A 26,188-nucleotide genomic window follows, 5' to 3' on the forward strand; every position below is an offset into this window, starting at 1 on the left:
TCTGGTCCTGGACTTTTTTAGCTGGTAGGCTATTAATTGCTGCCTCAACTTCAGCCCTGTTATTGGTTTATTCAGGAACTCATCTTCTTCCTGGTTTAGTCTTGGGAGGGTGTAAGTGTCCAGGAGTTTATCCATTTCTTCTAGATTTACTGGTTTATGTGCATAGAGGTGTTTGTAGTAATCTCTGATGTTAGTTTGTATTTTCTGTGTGATTGGTGATGATATCCCCTTTATCATTTTTTATTGCATCTATTTGAATCTTCTCTCTTTTCTTTTTCACTAGTCTGGCTAGTGGTCTATCTGTTTAGTTGATCTTTTCAAAAAACCAGCACCTGGATTTATTGATTTTTTGAAGGATTTTTTGTGTCTCTTTCTCCTTCAGATCTGCTTTGATCTTAGTTATTTTTTTGGCTTCTACTGGCTTTTGAGTTTGATTTTGCTCCTCTAGTTCTTTTAGTCATGATGTTAGTGTGTCAATTTTATATCTTTCCTCTCTTCTCTGGTGGGCATTTAGTGCTGTAAATTTCCCTCTAGACACTGCCTTAAATGTGTCCCAGAGATTCTGGTACATCATGTCTTCATTCTCATTGGTTTTGAAGAACATCTTTATTTCTGCCTTCATTTAATTATTTATCCAGTAGTCATTCAGGAGCAGGTTGTTCAGTTTCCTTGTAGTTGTACATTTTTGAGTGAATTTCTTGATCCCGAGTTCTAATTTGGTTACACTGTGGTCTGAGAGACTGTTATGGTTTCTGTTCTTTTGCATTTGCTGAGGAGTGTTTGACTTCCAATTATGTGTTCAATTTTAGAATAAGTGTGATGTGGTGCTGAGAAGAATGTGTATTCTGTGGATTTGGGGTGGAGAGTTCTGTAGATGTCTATTAGGTCCACTTGGTCCAGATCTGAGTTCAACTTGTGGATATCCTTATTAATTTTCTGTCTCATTGATCTGTCTAGTATTGACAGTGGGGTGTTAAAGTCTCCCACTATTATTGTGTGGGAGTCGAAGTCTCTTTGTAGGTCATTAAGAACTTGCTTTATGCATCTGGGTGCTCCTTTATTGGGTGCATATATATTTAGGATCATTAGCTCTTCTTGTTGCATTAATCCCTTTGCCATTATGTAATGCCCTTCTTTGTCTCTTTTGATCTTTGTTAAAGTCTGTTTTATCAGAGACTAGGATCGCAGCCTGCTTTTTTTTTTTTTTCTCTCTCCATTTGCTAAGTAAATCTTCCTCCATCCCTTTATTTTGAATCTTTGTCTTTGCATGTGAGATGGGCTTCCTGAATACAGCACACCAATGGGTCTTGACTTTTTATCCAATTTGCCAGTCTGTGTCTTTTGATTGGGGCATTTAGCCGATTTACATTTAAGGTTAATATTATTGTATGTGAATTTGATCCTGCCATTTTGATGCTAGCTTGTTGTTTTGCCTGTTAGTTGATGCAGTTTCTTCATAGTGTCGATGGTCTTTACAGTTTGGTATGTTTTTGCAGTGACTGGTACTGGTTGTTCCTTTCCATGTTTAGTGCTTTCTTCAGGAGCTCTTGTAAGGCAGGCCTGGTGGTGACAAAATCTCTCAGCAGTTGCTTGTCCATAAAGGATTTTATTTCTCCTTCACTTATGAAGTTTAGTTTGGCTGGACATGAAATTCTGGGTTGAAAATTCTTTTAGGATATTGAATATTTGCCCCCTACTCTCTTCTGGTGGCTAGCCAGTTTTCCCAACACCATTTATTAAATGGGGAATCCTTTCCCTATTGCTTGTTTTTGTCAGGTTTGTCAAAGATCAGATGGTTGTAGATGTGTGGCATTACTTGAGGCCTCTGTTCTGTTTCATTGGTCTAGATCTCTGTTTTGATACCAGTGCCATGCTGTTTTGATTACTGTAGCTTTGTAGTATAGTTTGAAGTCAGGTAGCATGATGCCTCCAGTTTTGTTCCTTTTGCTTAGCATTGTCTTGGCTATGCTGGCTCTCTTTTGATAAAAAACTAATTTTCAAAGCCATTTAGTGTCCATTAATAGAGATTGAAGGCAGTTCTTCTCATTCATAAGTTCAGTCTGGGTCCAGAGTTCAAAATATCACCGTGAAGCTTTAGCAGTGCTGAGCCATTGAAATGCTGTGTCATAGCATAATGCAGGCTAACATTTGGCATCAATTTTTATCAAAAATCCACAGAACTGACAATAGTTAAGTCCATGAGGGTAAATGAAGTTCACTGTTGAAATACTGATCCAGTAACACTTGATAGATTTCCATATTTTTCAGGTAGTACCACTGATCAAAACAATACAATGAATAATCATATTAGAAACTTTAAATTTTCACAAGCTTTCTACATTTGTCAAATTACACCTTTTCTGCTCCACACATTTTCACCACCATGAAATATGACACATCTTAACAGATTCTACTTCAGGTTGTACTGAATTGTTGTTTTCTCAAATGCTTTGAAAATATTCTCACCCATAGTTGTTCTATGCAGACTATTCAAGGTTAATTCTTCAGTTACTTCAAACTGAGTATTGACTTCTTGACTAAACAACTTAGTGGTATTGGTAACATTTGTCACCTCATCAAGAACCAAGGAAAGTCACTTGCCTTGTTTTTTAGTTTACTATTGATATTACTCCTAATGCCCTCAACTATTCAATCATCTATTCTTACTAAAAAGCTGATAATCTTAAATCAAGTTTCTCTGGACCCTTTCTTAATCTACTGCAAGCACACAGATTTAATCAGTTCACCATTGGTAAATATGTAAATGGCTTTCCTTGATTGGCTAACAAATGAGCCACTCAGAAACTTAACTTTTATTGTAGCCTCATTTTTAATTTTTGTGAGGGGATTCTTCAGTAATGATATATTTCATTTTACATATTCTTTTTCTGATCCATTGTTTTCTTGCAAGTTGGGACCATTGTGATTAACCATTGGTCTGTTAACCATTGACATATATTCTGTAACCACAACTTTTACTTCATTTCACAGTAAACATTAAACTTTGCCATTAGTTCCATAACAAAGTTATCCGCATTTCACTTTCCCTTAAAAATTTAACATTAGAAGAAGTCCCATCTTTCTCTTCTTTTATTGTTTTTACATAATAAGTATTTTTTAAAAATAAGATGTGGTAGTATCATGATACATGTGGCTCTTGAAATAGTCAAGATATAATAGGGTCACTACAATTTGTAGTACACTGAGCAACAGTACAAAGTAATGAGAATACCACATACCATCTCTGTCACAGCTACTTAACTCTGCCATTGAGTGTGAAGTGAAAGCAGCCATAGACATTACATGAATGAGTATGGTCACGTGCCAGTAAAACTATTCTAGACAGGAAAATTTGAATTTTTTTTTTTTTTTTGAGACAAAGTCTCACTCTTGTCAGGCTGAAGTGCAATGGAGCAATCTCGGCTCACTACAACCTCTGCCTCCCAGGTTCAAGCCTCCCAAGTATCTGGGATTACAGAGGCCTGCCACCATGCCTGGCCAATTATTGTATTTTTAGTAGAGATGAGGTTTTACCATGTTGGCCAGGCTGGTCTCGAACTCCTGACCTCAGGCGATCTGCCCACCTCAGCCTCCCACAGTGCTGGGATTATAGGCATAAGCTACCACGCTCAGCCTAAAATTTAAATTTCATATAATTTTTATGTGTTACTATACATTATTCTGATTTTTTTTCAACTTTTTAAAAATGTAAAAGCCATTCTTAGCTCACAGCTTATCCACAGGGAAGTGGCAAGCCAGATTTGGTCCAGGGAGCATAGTTTGTGCCCTCTGATTAAATGATTAAAATGTGCATAATTAAAAACATTCTAGCTAAAGTCTCAGTATTCTACCAGACTTTAAGAGAGCTCACACAAGTAACAGAGCCATCTTATTTGGCTTGTCTTTATTCTTTTGCCTGTCACATCTTTGTCATGTTCTAATTTGAGCGAGAGTATCTTCGTGCTTCCTTCTTCACATATATACCAGCTATTAACCTGACTTCTAATGGGGGAAAATGAGCTAATACTTCTTTTTCAGCATATAGTATAAACATATAGAATTTTGCCTTATTTATCAAGTGCCAGTTGTTATAGTCAGAATCTTTCACACTTGTTTGTGGCCTGTATATTTAAAATCCACAGAATTCATAAATTCTTAAATTGCTTAGTCGTAGGAAATGGGTATTTTGCATGGTCTCCTTTGTGGAAAATCATGTCTTGTTTCCTCCCCTGGAAGCAAGGTATTAAAATCTAATTATTTCTATTAGCATATTGTCTCCCCTGACCCAAGAACACAGGGAGGCCCATTCTGTAGTCATGATGGGCAGCTGAAGCTCCTGGGAGGGCAGGGTTCCTGCCTGCTCCATGGAGCGGGAAGCCCAGGTTTGCAACTATAACTTAGGTGGCTGTAGCTGTACCTGGGAGGGCAGGGCTTCCGCCTGCTTCCAGGTCCTGAGAGCCCCGGGATGCCAGGGTCTATCGTCATGGCTTGGGCTGTGGCACCCGGGGACCTTCCACCCACAGGGCTCTGGCTTGTCCCCAGCTCCTGCCAGCTCCATGGAGCCTGCAGCCCTGTCCATGCCTCCCCGCTGCAGCTGGTGCAATGGCAGCAGTTGCTCTGGACAGCCCACTGCTGCCATTATTACTTCTAGGAAATCTTTGTTCCTTCAGACAGGTAGCACTTTAGATGTATCTCTAGTGGAACATAAAAAAAATCACATTATAATTATCTGTTAATATAATCTACTTGTCTCTTTAGACAATGAGCTTCTTAAGGCCTGGGAACTCATCCCAGGGCTTAGTCTAGTGTATAAAACACAGTAGAAATTAAATGAAAGATTGAATGGCTTATGCAACTCTAGTATGGAAAAACTTGAGTGGAGTGGAAGAGTTCTGGAATTAAATGGAATCTTTCTGAATGTGATCTGAAGTAGCTCTTGGAGTTCCAGTCTGACCTGAAGACACAGCTCTATGCCCAGAGTAGGTTCCACATCTGCTTCAGACCAGGGCTGAACTAGAATTGAACTTTTATGGTGGATGGTAAAATATGAGATACATCTTTTTTTCTACTTGTTTGCCCTGTAATTCCAGTATTCTCCTCTGTATTTTCTACTCTAGAAAAAAAAGGTGGGGATAGTCTTAATTTGGGGAATTATATTCCAGAGTAGAATTTCTAACGTTTTTTTGTTTTTATGATTATTATTATATAAGCACAAAGTTTTAAGAACTGTAATTTTTAACATTCATTTCTCTAATTTAAGCATGAAAAACACACTAACTTGAATCTTGCCAGGCACATTTAGGAAAGCTAGATTTATTTGAATTTAGTTTGCTTTACTTTTACATCACTCATATTTTTTATAGCAATAGCATGTTTTTTCATTAGCCTTTGTGACATTTAGAAAGTAAGATCTGTGCATTAAAAGCTCTACAAGAAAGTAAACTTTAATGGAATTTTTTTTCTCTCAGTCCCAGAGGAATCCTAAACTCTCAGGTTGATTACCGTGTATATCAAAAGGCATGGCTACAGCTGAAAGTATTTATGATAAAGAACTCAATTTCTACTTTATCCTCTGTCAACACTCATAGGGTAGCTGGGTACATAACTTTTTAATAGAGCATTCTTGTTAAGTGTGTGAAAGCTAAAAAGTCAAATAAGTTTTTGATTGTTTTAGAAATAATAAAATCAGGGCTGGGTGCAGTGGCTCACGCCTGTAATCCCAGCACTTTGAGAGACTGAGGTGGGTGGATTGCTTGGGCCCAGGAATTTGAGACCTGCCTGGGCAACACAGTGAGACCTCGTCTCTAAAAAAAATAATAACAATAAATAAATAAAATAAATTCAGGTAAATGTGAGCATTTGTGACTGAGCATAAGTACTCAACATGTATATTCACATACATCTTAAACACACATTTGCACAGACTGACCTTGCTAGACACAAAGGAACCCCTTCCTGGATTTCAGCAAAGGTTTACGGTAGTTTCCTTTTCTGTTTTGTTTGTTTTGTTTTTTTATAATGGAGGTTGAGAATGTCAGAGCAGGAAGAAACTGTTAAGTGGAATATTGATATTCCTTCATATATGGATACCTCCTGAAGGCTGTGAAGCCACATGGAGAGTGGGTGCAGAGAGGGTGTCTTCTTTGTGTGGAGGAGATTAGCATCTTGGCAGCTTTCACCAAGATCGCTGTAACAAAGTAGTAGTTTTCATAGATTGTCCTATACAATCCTTTCAATAAGCCTTTGAGGGATAAGTCATATCTTTTCATTTTGCCTTTGAGGGATATGTCATATCTTTTCATTTTAAGGTTGAGGAAAGAAAAGAGGTTAAGTAATTTGGTCCAAATAAGAGTCTGAACTGGGAATTTAGAGAGGCTCCTGACTCTAGAGCCAAAGAGCTTTACATACCTGTGTGTGTGTATATATTGATGATGCATTTGCGGTTTTTCAAGAAAGTAAAGTGTGGATGATAACCTTAAGGCCATTTGGTAAAATGTTGCTTATTTACTTATCTTCCCACAACTTGGCTTTTAAAATATTTAGTTAAGTAGGTTATTTTAAGTAAGTAAAATGCTAAGATATATTATATCCAAACAATATGGAAGACTTGTTTGGAATTAACATGTCATTCTACTGAAATGACAAGACAACTGTGTTCTCCTTGAAGAGATCAGTCCTTCAGTATTATCAGGGAATGTTGGAAACATCATCTCTGGGTAAGTTTAGTTTAGTGTCATAAAGAACAGTACCACACAGCCAGTCTAATTACAAATTCCCATGTACTCTCACTGGAGAAAATGAAGTCAGACCATGAGTGAGCACTTCGTAGGCATTATGGCTCCTCAAATCTCAGTTCTGTCAACCTTAATTGCAAGCTTTTTTGAATCTGCCCCCATGAATGCAAGCTTCAGGGGTTAGCCAGAGATGTAGACAGAGTTTATATACAATATTTAGGGCTCCCACTATCAGGCTTTCTTCTTTCTAGTATCCCCCTTCGCTTTCCAACTGTGGGTACCTCTGTCTTCGTTCTCTAGTTCTTCAAGCCAGTAAGAGTACAGGTTTCTTCTCAACTTTTAGTCACCCCATTAACCTGGGGCCTGCTTTCAGCCTAAAAGCTGTAAGATTAGAAAACTCACCCAGTGCTATGCCATTCCCTTTGTCCAAGTGTCCCACTTTTACCTCTAGTATCTACCTTCTTTTGGTTGCTCTTTGGTGCCTTCAGCTAGGTGTATTTTGGCTGGCTTTCCAGAGTTTATGGCTATTTCTTGTGTATATCTATTGGGAAGAGGGGACAGAGGTCAGCTACCTTTAAAAGTAGAACCTCAAAGAGGTTTTTTACATATTAAATCATAAGCAAACCTGTTTAACTTCATATTAAAATTAGACACAAATGGCACCAAAAACCTTTTGGCACTATGGCATAAAACCATACCTTACTGTTGACCTTTCTTACTTCTGCCTATTTTTTTCATTTTGTCTTTTTCTGCTTAAATCCCTTCTCAATTTCAATTATTGTTTAATAATGGTTTAGTGAGTACTTACTTGACGGAAGGCACTATGCCTTCCGTCAGTTAAACTGTTGTTCATTCAAAATCCAAGTCAAATGCAAACACCCCCAGGATCACCCCTCCCTCTTATTGAGAAGATGTGATTTACTTTACTCTGAATGCTTTTAGTACTTTTTTCCTACCTTATGACATTATATTTATTAACATATTTTCCCTTCTCCCCACCCTGACCAGTTCTTTATTTATCCCTAATTAGATTACAAACTTCATCAGTAAGGGCAAGTCTCACTCATGTTTGTGTCCATCCATGCTGCCTTAAACATACTTTAAAGTCAGGAACTGAAAGGAAACATAAAAGTCTGCAGTTGCAAAGAAAGGAAAAAACTTTAGGACATTAGCTTCCTGTCTGTGTTCTCAAAAGGAGAGTAGGACATCAGATAATAAAGCATTCTTTATTTCTAAAGAACATCTTAACAGAGAAAAGTCCTCTCCTCTTTCTTCTCCCCCCTTCTTCCTTCTTCCCTATCTCCTTTTCCCTTTCATCTTGTCCTTGTCTTACTCCTACTTCCCCTTCCCCCTTTACCTTACCCTTTTTCACACTTTCTTCTTTCTCAATATTTAACTATAGTCTTAACCTTTTCGTATGCTTAATCTCATCTTTAAAACAGGAAAATAAATGTGTTCATATGAAACACTCTTTGCTGTTAGTTGTTACAGTTCAATAAGGGAGTCTTTCTTTCACCTTTGAAAATGTAGTGCCAAAACTCAAGTAAACAGACCAGTGATGTCCAAAAACTGGATGGGAGAAGAACCCAAACATTTGATTCTTCCTTCATTAATTCGCCCTTCATTTATAAGATACCATAATGAAATTTTATAGGTTGAATTACTGATTACAAAAGCTATCTATAAGCATTTTTTTTCTGTTTGAGCCATAGCAACAAGCATACCATAGAATTAGAAATAACGTTAAGTGAATGAAACTCATTTTTCTAATGAGCTCACTTCTTCCTTAGATTCAGGCCATAAGACATTTAAAAGGAGAAGATCTATCATAAACTGGGCCTTCTGGCGAGGTTCTAGCACTCACCTGGACAACTTGCCCACATCGCCAACATCACCTATGCCAGGAGAGCTCTTTGGAATTTCTCTGCCAAATATTTGTGAGAACGACAATCTGCCCAAACCTGTCTTGGTAAGGCTCATTTTGGCCTGTCAACTGATGGGAAAGGGTGCTTGGGAAAGGAGAGATCTGAGAGGTAAATCTGTGCCCATATGGAAAAATTATAGACACCACTGTCTTTGGCTAAGAATCTTCATTATTATTCTTCCAAATAACAAAATCTGGTTTCACCGTGAAATAAGGAAGACATAATAGGAAGAGATAATCTAGTCTACTGATTTCATGAAAGAGCCATGTCAGCCTGCTTAGATAAAGTAGAATTTGCTCTGTAGACCAAGAATTCGTATTATTCCTCACAAATTCTTTCTTGAACATCACATTGTTCTGAAAGTCATTTATCATTGTAGCAGCAGAAGCTATTCAAACTTATACTTAGGTTTTTAAATCCGTTTTATTTCTATTTCAAGTTCTCATGCATAAAGATACATTCCCTGGCATTTATTTATCTTTTATATATAGAGTGGGTCAGATGACAGCCACTGAGTTTATATCATCTCCAGTTGATATTTTAAATAATCAGTGCTAATCAGTACTTACTGAGTCTCCAGTATCCTTCAAGCACTATACTCAATGTATGGCATTTTATACTATATTATGCATCTATAAATGCCAGACACTTGTCGACCCACTTTATTGTTTATTCTTCACAACAAATTTAGGGGATAGTTATTATCATGTCATCATCCCATCCCTACTTTACAAATTTTTTTAAAGCCTCAGTACTGTACTCAAGGTTACACAGCACCTAAGTGGCGTAACTGGGTTCTGAATCCCATGGATTGCTTGTCTTCAGAACCCATTCTCTTCCTACACTGTAAGCAGAGGACATACAGATAGAAAGCAAAATTAGAGAACACTTAAAATTCACTCTGAGCAATTTTTAGGAATACAATGCATTATTATTAACTATAATCACTAAGCTATATAATAGATCACCTGACCTTATTCGTCCTAACTGAAATTTTTTATCCTTTGACCAACATCTCTGAAACCTCACCACCACCAGCAGCCCCTGGTAACCACCATTCTACTCTCCAAAAAGGTGACTTTAATTTTTCCAGCTGTTTATTTAGCTCCAATCCCTTAGTGTTTTTACCCTAGCACACCCTAGCCTCTGGCATCCAAAGAGGGTGAGCATACATTCCCGTGTGTGTGAAGTGCCATTTTGTTTATTTTCCTTTGCTTCCCCATAGGATATGCTTTTCTTTCTTAATCAAAAAGGACCCCTCACCAAAGGCATCTTCAGGCAATCGGCCAATGTGAAATCCTGCAGAGAACTAAAAGAGAAATTGAATTCTGGAGTTGAAGTACACCTAGACTGTGAATCTATTTTTGTGATAGCATCTGTCTTAAAGGTAAGAAGAGTCCTCCTCTTATCCACCCCATGGTGTAGCTCTAGAGAAAGGGTGTTTGTTTTACTTTTTCATTATGAGCATTATTTCTATCTGCAAAGACCCATAATAGATTTATTAACTTAATTTTTAACACTAAAAATTGTTTTAAAAACATTTCACAAAGTCAGCATTAGACTTTAAAAGCTACCACTGATGATATGACATATCACATATGCTTTTTAAATTTTTTATCCCACACTAATCTCATCTTTACTTCTGCCACCCCATGTAAAAAACAAAAATTTAAGTTTAAAAAATCAAAAAACACATGTATACCAAAACAGACATCCTGCTTATGATGATTTCCTCACTATCTCACTACTTTCTTAATGAAGGCAATTTTCAAATATAAACATTCATTAAACGTTTGAAAATAATTATAGAAGTTTACCATAATAAACATTTGCCTCATAATTGAAATAAAAAATTGCTGAGATCACTGAAAATTTTACTTATTTACATAATCATCATGCCTTCCCTTGTCCCCTAATGTCTTTTACTTTTTTTTTTTTTTTTTTTTTTTTTTTCGTTTTTTGAGACGGGATCTTACTCTTTCACCCAGGCTGGAGTTCTGTGGTGTGATCTCGGCTCACTGCAAACTCCGCCTCCTGGGTTCAAGTGATTCTCCTGCCTCAGCCTCCTGAGTAGCTGGGATTACAAGTGTGCGCTACCACGTGCAGCTAATTTTTGTATTTTTAGTAGAGAGGGGGTTTCACCATGTTAGCCAGGCTGGTCTCAAATTCCTGACCTCAGGTGATCCACCTGCCTCGGCCTCCCAGAGGGCTAGAATTACAGGCATGAGCCACCACACTGGCCTAATGCATTTTACTTTAAAAGCAGAGTAGGAGTGACTTCAGCATCTATGTTTTCTTTTACTTTTACCACATTTGGCATTCTTTATGGTTCTTACACTTTACCCATTGTTACGTAAGTCACATCCATAGTTACAGAGATATAGAGTTCTAAAATGTTTTCTGCCACACATTCTTGGAAATGATCTACATTTTTGGAAAACCTAGAGTCACCAGCTTTAAGCAGAGCTTTTGACCCTAGCAGTATCTTCTACAGACCTGCATCAGGCTCCCACCTCCCAAAGGACTGGAATGCACTAGAGCTAGCGGTCGAGACAAGGCCCCCAGCCTGTATCTCAGGCTGAAATGTGAAAACTAAGTTAGGGAAAATATGGTGAAGAAAATTCTTGCTTACCCTTACTCCATCTGAGTGGCCAGGTGCTATGGAATGTCACTTCATGACTTTATGTATAAATAAGCCATGTCTGCTCTTAAACAAACCTTGCTATAGATTTTTTCAATTAAATATGCAAGAGAGCTGGAGGACTCAAGCTAAGGTTATCTCATCTGTTTTGCACAGGGTTTATGATTATTCCTCAGTCCTGGAACATAATAAAAATATGTATGGTATACTTAGCCAGATATATATGCCAAGGTTTTTTATGCATGATAAATTTTTTCTTTTTTATATATGTCTCTTAGTTTACAAAGGTAAAGCTTGTGTTTAAAAAAAAATTTTCTTTAATGACCAAGAATGTCTGCAGGAAAAAAAAAATTCTACTATGCTATTCTTCATAGCACTGTACTTCTTAAAATTTTGTGCTAAACTGTTACTATTGCAAAGAAGTGTGGTTCTAGAAGAGTTAAATATTTGTCCAAAAATAAGCAAAAGACAAAAAATGATCCAAATGATTGAAGAGTCTGGTTAAATGAGTTACAAGTAATTAACAGTTTATCATATGTTTTACCACATTTTCTTCCAAGTGGTTGCAGAAAGGGAGATAATTTTTACCAAAAGTTTTGAGAGTTGTTTCTTGTTTTTGAGTCTGTTTTGAAGTGGTGCTTAAGTTTTCCTTTAATTTTTCACTTATGCTGGTTTTGCTCAAATAGAAGTTTAAGTTATAGCTTAACTCTTCAAACTATAATTGGATAAAAATTGCTTGAAACACTATAACTTTGATCCATCAGACCTTTAAGGAAAAGTTCATATTTAATTCTGCAGTATCTCATCTCAAATGAATTTTGGGGTTCTGCTGATGGCCTTGGCTCTGGTTTTGGAGGAGAGGAGACATTCAGTTAAGTGCTGTGAGTTAGCAATTGCAGTTTAGAATCGCTCTCACATCCTTCTCAGCTGTGATGGTGGTTGTATTTCGTAACTTGTTATTCCAGCTGTGGGAGAGTTCATTGAGATGTTACGAGTTATTATCTTTCAAGTGTAGGTTTAAGATTTAATGATGTTTTTCTTCAAGACAGATCATAAGTATGTTTTCCACTGAGATTTTAAAAGAGAGCTATTGTCCCTACCCCATTTTGAAATAACAGATTTTTCCTCTTCTAAATCTAACTTCTAAAGTGGGTACAGCAGCTAAAATTAGTTTGTAACTGAAAATTCAATAGCTTTACCCAAAAAGAGGTAACTTTTGTAATGATATACCTGAATCTCAATCATGAAGGTACATTTCTGCTAGAAGATATAATAGAACAGAAGAAGACTTTGAATTAGTCAACCTTCCTTCTTGTTAAATATTCTAAAAAAAAAAAAAAAAAAGATATGGTAATAAAGTGACATGACTACAAAGAAGCTTTTCAAATTATCTTAAAATCTCAGTTACAGTTGATTGACCTTCTCTTGGCTCCCATTAATATTTGGCAATATGCAATATAGCAGCAGTTCACTAATGACCTCTACTATGGCTAGGACCGTGCTTGGCATTGACATGTACAAAAAAGGTAAGGGTTTTCCCCTACCCTAGAGGAGCTCATAAGCAAGTGGGGAAGATGCCCACATAATCAGCTAATTGTAACAAGAAGTTACCACAGCTTCTATATTACTGTTATAAACATGATGTCTAAGCAACAAGTTGTGTTTTGCCTAAGACACATAGATAAAATTATTGATTTGGTTTTCCAGCAAGAGTTAAAATTGCCCAATTGCAGACTTTCACCTCTCCTTATGTTGTAAGCAGGAAATTGCAAGAGGGTAGCCAACCATGGGTACAGTGCTCAAACACAGTACTTAGTTTACTCTGCCTAAAGTTTACTAAAGTGGAGATTAGACTGCAAGCTTGACCTTGGTAATGCCACACCAAAAGCAAGAGAGACAGTTGGCCTCGAATCAACTCTGTAGGACGAGGACAAGAACCACAGTTAGTTGTTTTTAAGCTTTTTGTAAAGAAAATCCAAACAACAAAAGCTCAACAACAAATGCCTTTGGTTATTTCCTGTTTATGCCATAGTTCAGTTTTACCACACTCAGCCCTGCCAATGGTCTCAGCAGAATAGGGTCTCCAAGGAAAGGATAATATTCTGTGGACATGTAATTTAGTGTACCTCAGGCATAGTTGTGCTGCCCAAGCTTCTAGAACCCAGCTATCACCTGAAACGCTCTCTTTCCCCGAATATATGAGAGCCTTTCTACAGGGACTACAGGGAGAAACCTTAAGTACGTCTTGATGCAATTGTGTGATAATACCACTGGAATATAAAGTTCTAAGATAACAGAGACTTTCTTTTATTCACCTCTTCATCCCTAGCAACTTAAATAAATAGTGCGTGGCATATATGAATAAATGCATATAGAATGACTGAATGATGACTACCAAACTATGAACTTCAATAGACACCTCCGTTCATTTCCTTGAACTAGCCATCTAAGGGACAGGGGAAAAAGAATTTAGGATGGTTTACTGCTAGATTTTGTCATATCATACTAGTTTGCTAAAATGTATGCAGACAGGTTTTAGCCAAATAGGTTGTCCTTTATTTTCCCACCATAATGAAGACTTCAGTTATCCCAATGATTTCTGCTAGTAGCACAAGAACAGAAAATCAAACACCGCATGTTCTCACTCATAGGCGAGTGTTGAACAATGAGAACATATGGACACAGGGAGGGGAGCATCACACACTGAGGTCTGTTGTGGGGGACTAGGGAAGGGACAGTAGGGGGTGGGGAATTGGGGAGGGATAATATGGGGAGTAATGCCAGATATATGTGATGGGGACAGAGGCAGCAAACCACATTGCCATGTGCGTACCTATGCAACAGTCCTGCATGTTCTGCACATGTACCCCAGATCCTAAATTGCAATTATACATATATATATATAATAATATTATATATATATATAATTTTCATATATATATATGAAAATCAAAGTACATATTTCTGTGTCCCCAAGTCACTGGAGAGTTGACACAGAGCTCCGTGTAGTTCACAGAAAAGAGTATTTAAGAGAACTTTTCAACAAAATGTCTTCTACTTTCTCTAATACATATTTGGCATGAGGATAATGACTTGAAATTTTGTCTTTCCATCTATTTAAGGATTTTCTGCGAAATATTCCAGGAAGTATTTTTTCATCAGATCTCTATGATCACTGGGTCTCTGTAATGGATCAAGGAAATGATGAAGAAAAAATAAATACTGTTCAAAGGTAATTACTCTAATTTGGCCGTGTCTCAAAAATGCTTTAAAAACATTTGATAAGGTTATTTATTAAAATAATGACAGCTATCAAAGTCATATCCATGTGGGCCAGATCAAAAATAGATTTATGCTAGCTTGTCATTGTTACTGTTTTTCTCCTTAATCTTATACTTGAACATTGTATACCTTCCATATAGCTGATTCTGATAGGAGCTGAAATCCATTAGTCCACTAGATAACACTGTAGGCCCAATCTTCAGTTTATGATCTTAATTTTAGTAAATATTTAACTAAATATTTACTCATCAGACAACTCATCATATATTTCACTCACCAACTGAAATCATACAGAGAAAATGACCGATTCTCTCTTCTCACAGAACTCACGGTCTGGTAAAGTAGGTAGAAAAACCAAGAATTATGATGCAGTACAATCAGTGCTAGAAGAGATACCTGTAGAGTGTTGTGGAAGCACAGCAGAGAGGCAGTTAACTTCTTAAAAAGTGTAAAGGAAAAGTAGAGTTGCAAAATAAAGTCTGATCACAAAGCAAGTACTGTTTCTACTCATGCAAAGGGAAATTGCTGGTAGAACTCATTACCCCATTCCTGAATGTCTTCTGCATTGTAAGATAATAGGAAAGACATGTCCATTAACAAAAAGCAGTCTTTCTAGTTCTGTGAATACTCAAGAATCTCAATATTATTTACTTGCATATGCTTGTTCAGTACAGTTTTTTTTTCTTGAGAAACTTTCAAATATGAATTATCTACATCTTTCACCTGTAGAAGAACATAGTACTGCTGCTGAAGACACCAGAAACCAAGGCCGTTTAACAAAATATTATCTCCACTTCCATTATTGTAAACCATTCAGATAGTGAGCATCAAATTCCAAACTTTTTTGCTAGTTGTCTAAAATGCTACATATATTATAAGCTGTTAAAGATGATTTTTTTGAAAAAGGTAAAATTATGACTCTCATGCAAATATGAACATGTGAAATATTTAAATCATTATGAGGAACTAGTAAGATGTTACAACCAGTTCAAAGAGGATTTCAAAGTTGAAGTCATATTATATATTTGAATCATAAATGCTAAAGTGAATTTGCAAATAAACACAAACAAAAGTGACCTTTTCTATCAGGGCAAGGGCGCAGATAAATCAGTTGTCTCCCACCAGGCAGGAATTTTCACATCTTTAGACAAGTATTAGATGCACTTCTATGAGTTATTTACAACTTTCAGAGTTGTAAAATAGCTCTTGTGAAAAATCTTAGGGCCCCATAGAAGCAGAAAACCCAAAAGCTTATACTAGATGCCTTATTTTCCACTGAATACATCCAGTAATCTTTTGTTCTATGTCAAAGTCCTTCATAACTTATCCTTACAAAAATTATGCTCCTTGTCAGTCCATTGTACTAAAGAAAGACCTCTCTACTGTTTGTGCAAGCATCAGACTATCTTGTTTTCTTTAGGTTGCAGGTTTCTATTGAAAAAAAAACAGTCATGAATATCAGCATATTTATAATTTTTTTTGGATAATAGTAGTCATTTTTGGTGAATGATTATTTAAAAATCCCCTATCAATGACAAATGAGAACAGTACAAAATATACTACTGTAAGCAACTTATATGTGAAAGTGATACAATGAAGCAGACTCAGGACAAAATTGACCTTGGAAGCTGGTGGAGCAGAGCATAAGCTCAAAATGGACCTGGACGTCTTGATAGCTAAGGTTTCAGTTCTTACCAAGAGACAGCATTTCTAAGTTGCTACTTGGAAATAAAGGAGCATTTTATAAATTGCTGTTTAATCTTATCAGAAAGCTTTTTGTAGGTTTGGGTTGAGAATATTCTGAAATGTTACAGGATTGGCCTAAGTTTGCGTTATAGTAGTTTCAGGGAAATATTTCAGGCAGCATTTTTTTTAATGAGACATTTTTCTGCATTCTTTTACATTTTCATTGAGATGTGAAGACAGTACACAAAAACAAAAAATAAATTCCCAGTGCCTATTTTTTCTTTCTGTACAGGCAGTCCTCACTTTGTATGGTACCATATTAACTGAAACTCTTGCACATCTGAACTGTGTTCTTGATTTACACTCTTCACCATTCAAAGTGAGAGTTGCTTGTCTTTACAAGTTTTTAAATGAAAATGTCTTGCTTAAAGAGTACATTTTTCTGTCTTTAGGCTATTAGACCAGCTTCCGAGAGCCAATGTTGTTCTCCTAAGATATCTTTTTGGGGTATTACACAACATTGAGCAACATTCCTCATCCAATCAGATGACTGCATTTAACTTAGCTGTGTGTGTCGCTCCAAGTATTCTTTGGCCTCCTACTTCCTCCAGCCCAGAACTAGAAAATGAATTTACAAAAAAGGTAATGAAGTTTTTCATTTTTATGCCCTGGGAGGACTGAGTCCCCATTTTGAAATGGAAATTTGGGGTATTCTAAAAGATGATTTCTTAAAATTTAAGTATACCTCCTGATAAATTTGACTTTACTGGTCAACTATAGGAAAGAGATTTGTTAAGTAGAAGTGTGATAGCAGTTGGGTTACTTCTCTTTACCCTTTAAGGAGGCTGAACACTGTGACTAACTAACACTATGACTAACCATAAAGTGATAAAGCAGCTAATACTTTGGAGTTAGGACAGCCCAGCTTCAATTCTCAGCTCCACCCCTTGCTAGATGTACAATCTTGGGCAAAGTTACATTAACCCACAGTGTGCTCATCTAAAAATAAAATAAAAGTATTATCAACATAATTTTTTTATTTTGTTGGTGATAATACAGTAGTTACTTGAAATCACACTCCTGTAGTCCCTGGGTGTGGGATATCAGTTCCCTTTGCTCTCAACATTTCCCCTGCCCCTTGGCCTCAGCTACTGGGGCAAGGAAACTTCAGAAAGTTTCCAGTACTTCTCAGTGGAGGCACAAACCTCCTTAATAAACTCTTACCTTTCCCCGCAAGCACCTCTGGTTCCCCGCAAGCCTAGTGGAAGGTGGCAGTACATGGATAGACCAGCCTGTCAAATGCTTGGGTAGAAACTAGTGAGGAGCACACGTTCTTTCTAGCTGTCTTCACAGTGCTCTGGCAGATAAGCCCTCTTCCCAAGCTTATGACAGCCTGCCCTTTACATAAGAAATAGTTTCCATAAGTCTTCGTCTAATGATGCTTTGTAAATTTTAATAACAAAGTATATTTCTTTACCCAATTTTACAGACAAAGCCATTGGTATAAAATGTTAGTATTAAGCCAAGGCTATGAATAACTTTAGTCCACTGATTACATTACTATGCCCAAACTACTTTGAAAGTATCATAGTTTTATAGGGGAAACTGTTTAATGTACTTTTAAAGCAGATATGAATTTTTCTCTGGGTACATGTGCTTTTTGTTAAAATCAGGATTTATATAATGAAATGTGATTTATAAACATGTAATATGAAAAGTATTACTTTATTTGTCCTTTCTTGTACAGGTTTCCCTGCTTATACAATTTCTGATTGAGAATTGCTGTAGGATATTTGGAGAAGAAATCACTTCCCTCTTTGGAGAGGTTTCAGTGAGATGTGACACTAGAGAGAATGCCTCAGGTATTGTGAATAATTGGATTGGTTTTTGTGAGAAATAGACACACGTTTGTAGACATGCTGGGATAGGAGTCTTCCTGAAACCCATAGCAGCTGAAGTGAAGGGAGCCTCTGACCCAGGTCACTGGGGCCCAGGGCGCCTGATCCTTCCTTAGATGGCCTGCCAATAGGTCAACGTATGTTAACAGTGTAGTGGGGTTAAGAACTATATAAAGATTAGGTTCCAGCCTTCAAGAAGTTAGTGGCAGCATGCTGTGGTATGATGGTTCTGATGGGCTTTTTGAATAAAACTTTACGAATAACCCTAATATAAATAACAGAACTGCTGTGGTTGAAACTGGTGTAGAAGGCCCAGAGGTAGTGGAGGCCTCCGTGGTTTTTTTTCTTCCTCTCCTTCCTCATCCTGGTCCCTGAGACACCTCAGAATTCTAGTGTGCTGTGAAACAGTTTGAAAACAACTAGCGTCATTGGGCTGGGAGGGTATGGGAACACTGAATTCGAAGACATATAGCTGTCTTCAGAATAGGAATCCCTGTGCCATCAATCACCAGATATGTTATCTTTGACCAGTTATTCTATGCTACTGAACATCATTGTCTTTATCTCTAAAATGTGGATAAAAATAATGTCCAACTTCTATGGTTGTTGTAAAGATTAAATAAGGTAAAGAATATTAAAGAACTTTGTAAAAGAGACATTGTTAGTTAGTAAATGGTTTCCCCAAGACTAGTGTTAAGTATGTATAAATACCAGCAATCTGTTATAAGGTGGAGTCTTACTCAGAATCTGGATATACTTATGCTTTGAAGGCATTAATTCCTTCATATTTTTCACCATTTCTTCGTCATATGACATGTTCATTGCTTTGGGAAAATCTTACTTAAGGAAAGCCCATTCATCAGGAACTGAGATAAATCTCCTATACCCCAACAGTTTTATTTTTATTCTTCACTAACAGTTGAGATTGTGAAAGATTCTCTCTTTCTTGAGAGCAGGAATTTGAATACTCCACAGGAAAAGAGAATTCAGCTAATCACCATAGTTTGTTCTTAAGGAAGCATGGGTATATTTGTGGTAAGTACATATGTTAATCATGGTTTACTTTTTTTGACAGATATTTCTTGCTTTCAACTGAATGACTCCTCCTATGACAGCTTGGAAAATGAGCTAAATGAGGATGTTGATGCACCATGCAGTGACTTGGTAAAGAAACTTAACCAGGGGAGCAGAAGCATGGACTCCGTCTTAACCCTCAGTGACTATGATCTTGACCAGCCGGAGGTGGAAGGCCTGTTAACCCTGAGCGACTTTGACTTGGCCCATTCTAAAGATGAAGATGTTCAAATGAAACAGCCTCTTGAAACTAAGCCGGTGAACGTTTTAATGTACACAAAGATCCCACTGCGGGATCATGCCAGAGCCCCATCTACCTGTATACCCAGCTACCTGTCCACAGCTGCAGCAAATGCTGCAAAAAGCCTGAGGCGACACCGACGTTGCTCAGAGCCCAGCATTGACTATCTGGATTCAAAGCTTTCCTACCTCAGGGAGTTTTACCAGAAAAAGCTACGCAAGTCCAGCTGTGATGCAATTCTCTCTCAAAAAGATGAAGACTATCTGAAGCAGAATCAACCCCTCCAGGAAGAGGGAAAGACATGCTTTAAACAGAGTTTAGTCACAGGCACTGATGCCAGCAAGAAAAATGCCACTACTCAAAACACTAAGAAGAAGAGCTTGTCTGGTAGTGAAGGAAATCATGTGAAACTTTTCCCTAAGTCCAAGCCAGTGGCCATTTCTGTGGCATCTTACAGTCCTGTGTCCTCACAGGATCATTCCAAGAACCAGCCCTTTGATGTGGATACATCTGGATACTCCCCACCACACACAGCAGATGCCCTCAAGGGTCCAAGGACACATCGGCGCTGCTCAGAGCCCAACATAGAAGACCAGAACCGCAAGCTGACCTATCTCAGGGGAATTTATTCAAAGAAACAACATAAAACCAGCTGTGAAGCTGGTGTCTTGCATGGAGAGGAGGATTATCTCAAACGGCATAAGTCTTTGCAAATGGAGGGACAGAAGCTTATTAATCAGAGTTTAGTCATGGGGATTGAGGTGGGCAAGAGTAGTGCCACAAACCAAAACACTGAGAAGGTTTTACCCCCAAGATTAAACCTTTGCCCAAGGACCAGCTATTCCAGCTTATCTTCCCCAGGCACTTCCCCATCCGGCTCATCAGTAAGCTCCCAGGACAGTGCTTTTTCTCAGATTTCTGAACACTCTGTGTTTACACCCACTGAGACTTCCTCTCCAATAGATTGCACTTTTCAGGCTCAAAGAAAACAGGAAGAACTTTCTCCTGACTTCAGCAGTTCCAGCCATTTTTCTGGAATGCCCAGTCCCTCGTCAGGGCAGGCTTGCAGCCGCATGGCCTATACAAAGAAGGACACCATGGAGTGGCATTCACAAATGCATTCTGTAACTCTTCATCCCAGCACGTGGTTGAGAAATGGTGTGGCCAGTTTGAAAAACTGGTCCATCAAAAAGAAAGCAAAGGCAGCCAGACCAGAGGAAAAGAAAATAGGTTCTCCAAAAGGACCCTTAGAGCCACCTTCACATGCTTCTGGTGTTTTAGAAGCCAACTCACTACAAGAGAAACAAAAAGACTTGCCCTTAAGGGAAGCTGAAGAACTGGCCCCTATGCAGTCAGCCCAAATGTGTAGTTCTCCCTGCCAAGATTCAGAGAGACACTGTAGTTCTCCATTCAGCCTAGTGGAGAGCAGACTCAAGCTGTGCATGAAGTCACATGAGGAAGTAGAGCCTGGTAGTCAGAGCTCTTCTGGTTCTCTGCCTTGGGAAAGAGCCTCAGCAAGCTCTTGGACTCTAGAGGATGTGACCAGCCCAGACTCAGGGCCTACAGTGGTCTGCGACATTGAGGACAGGTATTTAACCAAAGACATTTAACCATAATAAGAATCTGATGTCCTCAAGAACAGGAACTGGGTCAATAATAGTAGAAAGACAATAATTATTATGACCCCCTTGTATAAAATACCTGGGACAGGTAGCATAAGGATTATCATTGCTAATACTTAGGACAATGAAATAATTCTCTTTATTGAGATGACTTAACAAACACTTTATGCTAAAAATTATGTCACCTAAGTGTTTAGGAGGCTTTTTCTTATTAAAGGATGGGATTGGTCCTGTCATGTGGTTTTAGAGATACTAATAGAGGGCTAGAGAAAGCATCTTCTGTAAAGGAACCACTTATAGGAAGAGCCTGTGAGATTGGTGTCCTGAGAAGACCAAGATATCATGAATAAAGAATAGGTGCCTGAGGAGAGAAGGGAAGGGTACAGAGAAACCATCTACATTCCATGGAATGTTTTTAATAAGTAGGCAAGAAAAATGCCACTAATCAAAGCATTAAGAAAAGTGTGTCCAGTTATGAAGAGCATCATGTAAAAACTTTCCCTAAATCTAAGCCAGTGGCCATTTTTGTGGGATCTTACTGATCACATATCCTTACAAAATCATTCCAGGAAGGAGCCCATTGCTACAGCTAGAGTGGTGAAGAACAGTGACTCAAAAGCCATGGGTACCATGATATCAGTTTTGTTGGTTGTATTTGTCGAATTGTTTTTTCATTAGTGTTGAAGTGTTTTGGAAAGTCTTCAGGAACAGAGTTGTGAGGAGAAAGAAGAAAATGGCTGCTCATTTCAGTACCCTTTTCAAAGGTGTCTCTGGCTAGGAACATTCTTCAGAAATGCAACTTCTTCTATTTAGAAGGTGACCTCCTGACAGCATTCACTCTCTTAATGTGAAGGAAAAGACTATAACAACTGTCCTTTCTCAATTACACAAATGCTGTTAACATGTTATCAAACCATAGCATCACTTTGCTGAAATGTTTCTCCACAGCCCTGCCTCTTAGATCACAATCAGCCAGAAAAACATACTTATAAATCATCCCTTTTCTGATTTTTATAGTTTGGCAGTTGAGAGAGCAATATAAAGATTAGCAGGTTATAAAGAGTCACAGGATAGAATACCCAACAAAGTGGCTATGAGACTCTCAGACAGCCATTTGCTTTGAGTTTTACTTCCAGACATTGTTCCTTAATTTTTCCCCAAATGTTTCATGGTTTACACCCCATTGGTTTATTTTATATCCATGGACCTTTCTTCTCTGCCTTGACTTAAAGGTTGCAATAGTGCGTCTCCTCACCTAGAAATAGATTATCAGGCCCTGCCAACTAGTATGCAGGGAAGGCACTATAAGTGGATGTGCATCTTCCTTCACATTAACTACTTACTTTTAAGAAGTTTATCTGAGCCGATTTATTCTCTTTAGTCTACAACCAGATGGACCTTTCTCTCACAAACTAGCTTATTTCAAATTATTTGTCTTATCAATCACCAGGAAACGATCATATTAAATGTTCTTTCCTTTTTTTGTTCTAAAGGTTACATTTTCAGTTATAGGGAAAAAAAGTGTTTTCTCTAAGATAGAAGAAGTTATTTCAGTATTAGCTATGGGTGCTACCTACCTCTTGGGGACATGGCCCTGTTTGCGCTAACCATTACAATGATCTTTTAGAACTCTATATCCAAAGAGCTACTTCATGACACTGGCCATCTCAGTCACAGATGTGAAGTTGATTTCACTTTATAACTAACCAGTCCCACATATTAAAACTCCTAAGTGTCCATATGCATCTTTTTTGGTATAATATATAAAGTCAGCAGGGACTCCCCTTTCCCTTAGGGCATACTACTGTCAGAACTGCAAGATGTGAATGAAGCTCTTATGGCTTGGAGTGTCTTTCTGGAAGAAATCGCCTTTTCTTCATATTGGCAGGTAAAAAAATCGTTCACCCAAATTTGAAGCATAGAAGAAAATATTTGCTGAGGTTTTTAAATAACCATTCCTACTATCTGTGTTCCCTTAGATACTCCTGTAATTCTTAATGTGAATAGTTTGTTAATATTGCTGTAAAATATTATATTGTATGATTTGAAGACAGACTATATGTCATTTTATTATGCTCCATCAATCTATAATATATTAGACTGATGCTTTATCTAAAATGCTTTGAGTTTGTATAATATATCTTGACAAATTTTACTACCATATGTTATGTAATAAATGTGTATTTTTGTACTTGCAGAAACTGCTGCTAACTTTTAAAGTTGTTTGGTTTTCAAGGCACTGATAATGGATATGTATGAAGTCCATGCTGTCTGTTAAATAAAATGCCATTCTGCAGAATTAACCATCCCACCAGAGCAATATTGCCTTTTGTAGCATTGTTCTAGTTAATGATCCCAGTCTCTGCCTAACATTGGAAATTTCATAGAAGGTAATTAATGTTGAATTGGAACCTTGAGCTTTTGGTCAGAACCCATGGTCAGTCTTTTTAGGGAAAGTGGATTTTTTTAAAATATTTTTTCTAATGTTATTTACCAAACAAATCATGTTCTAGATACAAAGTCTTCATTTTCTTAGGCATTATGTTTCATTGTGCTCCTGCAATGAGATATAACAGTATTCTTGTATAAGAGAACCATCAGATCACTTTGATTGATTGTGTGAGATTTTCCTTTCTAAGTTTGGACCACTGTAACCAGAGTACCTAGATGACCCCAGACACATACCAAGACATCAGTGCTTTTCAGGTCATATAAATGTATTAAATATGACAAGATTGTCATGACTGCTACAGCTTTCCGTATTAAAGTTGGTTGAGGTTCCCTCTGTGTAAATTTAATTACCATTTCAAAGGAATTCAAAAAAATATAATACTTTAGTCCAGAAAAAATTTCCTCTAACTGGGGCAGTAAAGAACACAACTCCATTATCAGGTTACACCTGGACAATGTACACATACACTGGTGTTGATTTCTCTCTAAATATTACAAAAATGAAATGATAATTTCACTTTTAAAAGAGTCTTAATCTAACCTGGTAGGGAAGATCCATGATCACGAAGATGGTTTTCCCAGGGCGAGGCTTATCCATTGCACTCCGGATGTGCTGACCCCTGCGATTTCCCCAAATGTGGGAAACTCGACTGCATAATTTGCGGTAGTGGGGGACTGCCTTCATGATTTCCCCTGGTTTAAAAAAAAAAAAAAAGTAAAATTTTAATCTAAAAACATTGAATTTAAGAGATTATCTCCTTTGTGCTTCTCTGCTGAAAAAGAATTCTAAGAGTATCATGTATCTTCATCCAAATTTTGGTGGCAAGCGTTCAATTCATATTTTCCTTCCAGGTCATTTTTTTTCTTTTTTTGAGATGGAGTCTCACTCTGTAGTCTCAATCAAGCTGGAGTGCAGTGACATGATCTCAGCTCACTGCAACCTTCGCCTCTGGGCTCAGGCGATTCTCCTACCTCAGCCCCCCAACTAGCTGGGACTACAGGTATGTACCACCACATCCAGTTAATTTTCTTGTATTTTTAGTAGAGACTGGGTTTCACCATGTTGCTGTGTGGTCTGAAACTCCTGAGCTCAGGTGATCCACCCACCTGGGCCTCCCAAAGAAGTGCCAGGTCATGTTTTAACGACATAAGAGAACATCTTTACAAACTGCCTATTCCAACGCAAAGAAAAATTTGTTAGAAAGAAATTTAAATAAGTAATTTTTAGTCCCTGACTAATAAAGTTGGATAAAATGGTTACTTTCTTTAACATCTATTCTGGCTATGAGGATTCCTCATAAGGTAAGTTTCTAAGTATTTTTGAGTTCTGTGCTGACTTACCCTGTTCCTGAGCTACCCTCATGTTACATTCAGGTTTGTTTGTTTTTTAAATATAGTGGTCTCCAGCTCTGCATTGCATAATGTCAGATATTATGGCAGAATTGATAGAGGGCTCTGGGGTGTAATGTGGAAAGTTTTGTTTTCAATTCCTGAGTACACACAGATGATGGTATTAGATGAGCATTGTTTTCTAATGTGTGTTCATATAGTGCAGCACTAGAACACATATGCATTTTTAGATCAAAATATATTTTAACATTTTGTTTGTTAAAGGAAAATACATGTTTTCTGGAGTTGAATTCTACATGTTAACACAGATTCTGGAGACATTAAGATTTAAATGCTAATTGTTTTAGTGTAGACTTGATATTAGATTACAATAACTTATAATTAAATTTAGGACTTGCAGCCTGTTTATCTGCTATGAAGTTGAGTAAATCAGCTAAAAACTTATGAGGAAGTTCCGTCACTCTAAGCAAATAAAATGGTTGCTACAGAGAAATGTGCCTTCTCTGCCAAATCACAGGGGCTGTGATTGTTACTGCCTAAAATTTTCAGGAGAAAAGGAAATGTTGTATGTCTTTTCCCAAGAATGGGATGATTAAGTAGTAGAGAATCATCAAAATACATGAACACAACGCGCTTCCTGCTTGATGGCACAGCAAGTGAACAGAGGGAGGGCAAAGCCTTAAGTAAGCTATTATAATTCATATAAGAAACTGAATCACAGGGAGTATAAGAAAAAACTGAAAAGAGGGAAAGAGAACATGGCTTGGGGAGATCAAAGTGTTAAAAATGATAAAATGTTATTCAGGCAGCAAAGCTTTAATTGCTAGGTACTCTTCCAGACCCTAGTGTTACAAGGTGAAGAAGACAAATTATTTCTGTCCTCAGGGACTTTAAACAGGGAAGGGAAAAATTGGGCTGTGTAGAAGAGTGGGAACAGTAACACTTATTAGGTACTTAGCTATCTACGTGCACTGATGATGAATATATTACATGTAGTATTTCATTTAATGCTCCCAATAGATCTTGTGTTGTGGGTACATTCAGCTGGCACCTCTTTCTGACCACAGGATTTTTTTTTTTCTTTTGCCTTTTCATCTTAAAATAGAGAAGACAATACTTCTTTCATAATAGAGCAGGTGCAAATTAGGTATGTGAGGACCATCCAGACTTCCCTAAACTCTTGTGTCTAGGCTGGGTATCTCAAATTTATGAAAATCATATCAGAAATAATTCAGAAAGCTATGATGAATGTAGAAATAATTGGACTGAGACTTTGGTTTACAC

The 26,188-nt window shown here is 37.5% G+C and overlaps 1 protein-coding gene and 1 non-coding gene across 5 annotated transcripts in view; both read left to right on the forward strand.

Annotated features, from left to right (window-relative positions):
* Nucleotides 1–24,270, forward strand: part of ARHGAP20 (Rho GTPase activating protein 20) — a 133,027-nt gene extending 108,757 nt beyond the window's left edge. For all 4 annotated transcript variants that reach the window (XM_032285638.1, XM_032285639.1, XM_032285641.1 and 1 more), the window contains 6 exons: nucleotides 8,525–8,703; nucleotides 9,885–10,046; nucleotides 14,423–14,532; nucleotides 16,721–16,910; nucleotides 18,016–18,130; nucleotides 19,242–24,270. In XM_032285638.1, the coding sequence (XP_032141529.1) occupies nucleotides 8,525–8,703; nucleotides 9,885–10,046; nucleotides 14,423–14,532; nucleotides 16,721–16,910; nucleotides 18,016–18,130; nucleotides 19,242–21,091 (2,606 nt within the window). In that variant the 3' untranslated portion in view covers nucleotides 21,092–24,270. The remainder of the gene's footprint in view (nucleotides 1–8,524; nucleotides 8,704–9,884; nucleotides 10,047–14,422; nucleotides 14,533–16,720; nucleotides 16,911–18,015; nucleotides 18,131–19,241) is intronic.
* On the forward strand, nucleotides 24,088–24,250 carry LOC116556465. Its single transcript, XR_004271015.1, has one exon. It is a non-coding gene; the product is annotated as a U1 spliceosomal RNA (small nuclear RNA).
* Nucleotides 24,271–26,188: the final 1,918 nt, after the last annotated feature.

This window comes from Sapajus apella, unplaced genomic scaffold (assembly GCF_009761245.1).
Source record: "Sapajus apella isolate SASKATOON/1434 unplaced genomic scaffold, GSC_monkey_1.0 scaffold16, whole genome shotgun sequence".
Classification (NCBI taxonomy): Eukaryota; Metazoa; Chordata; class Mammalia; order Primates; family Cebidae; genus Sapajus; species Sapajus apella.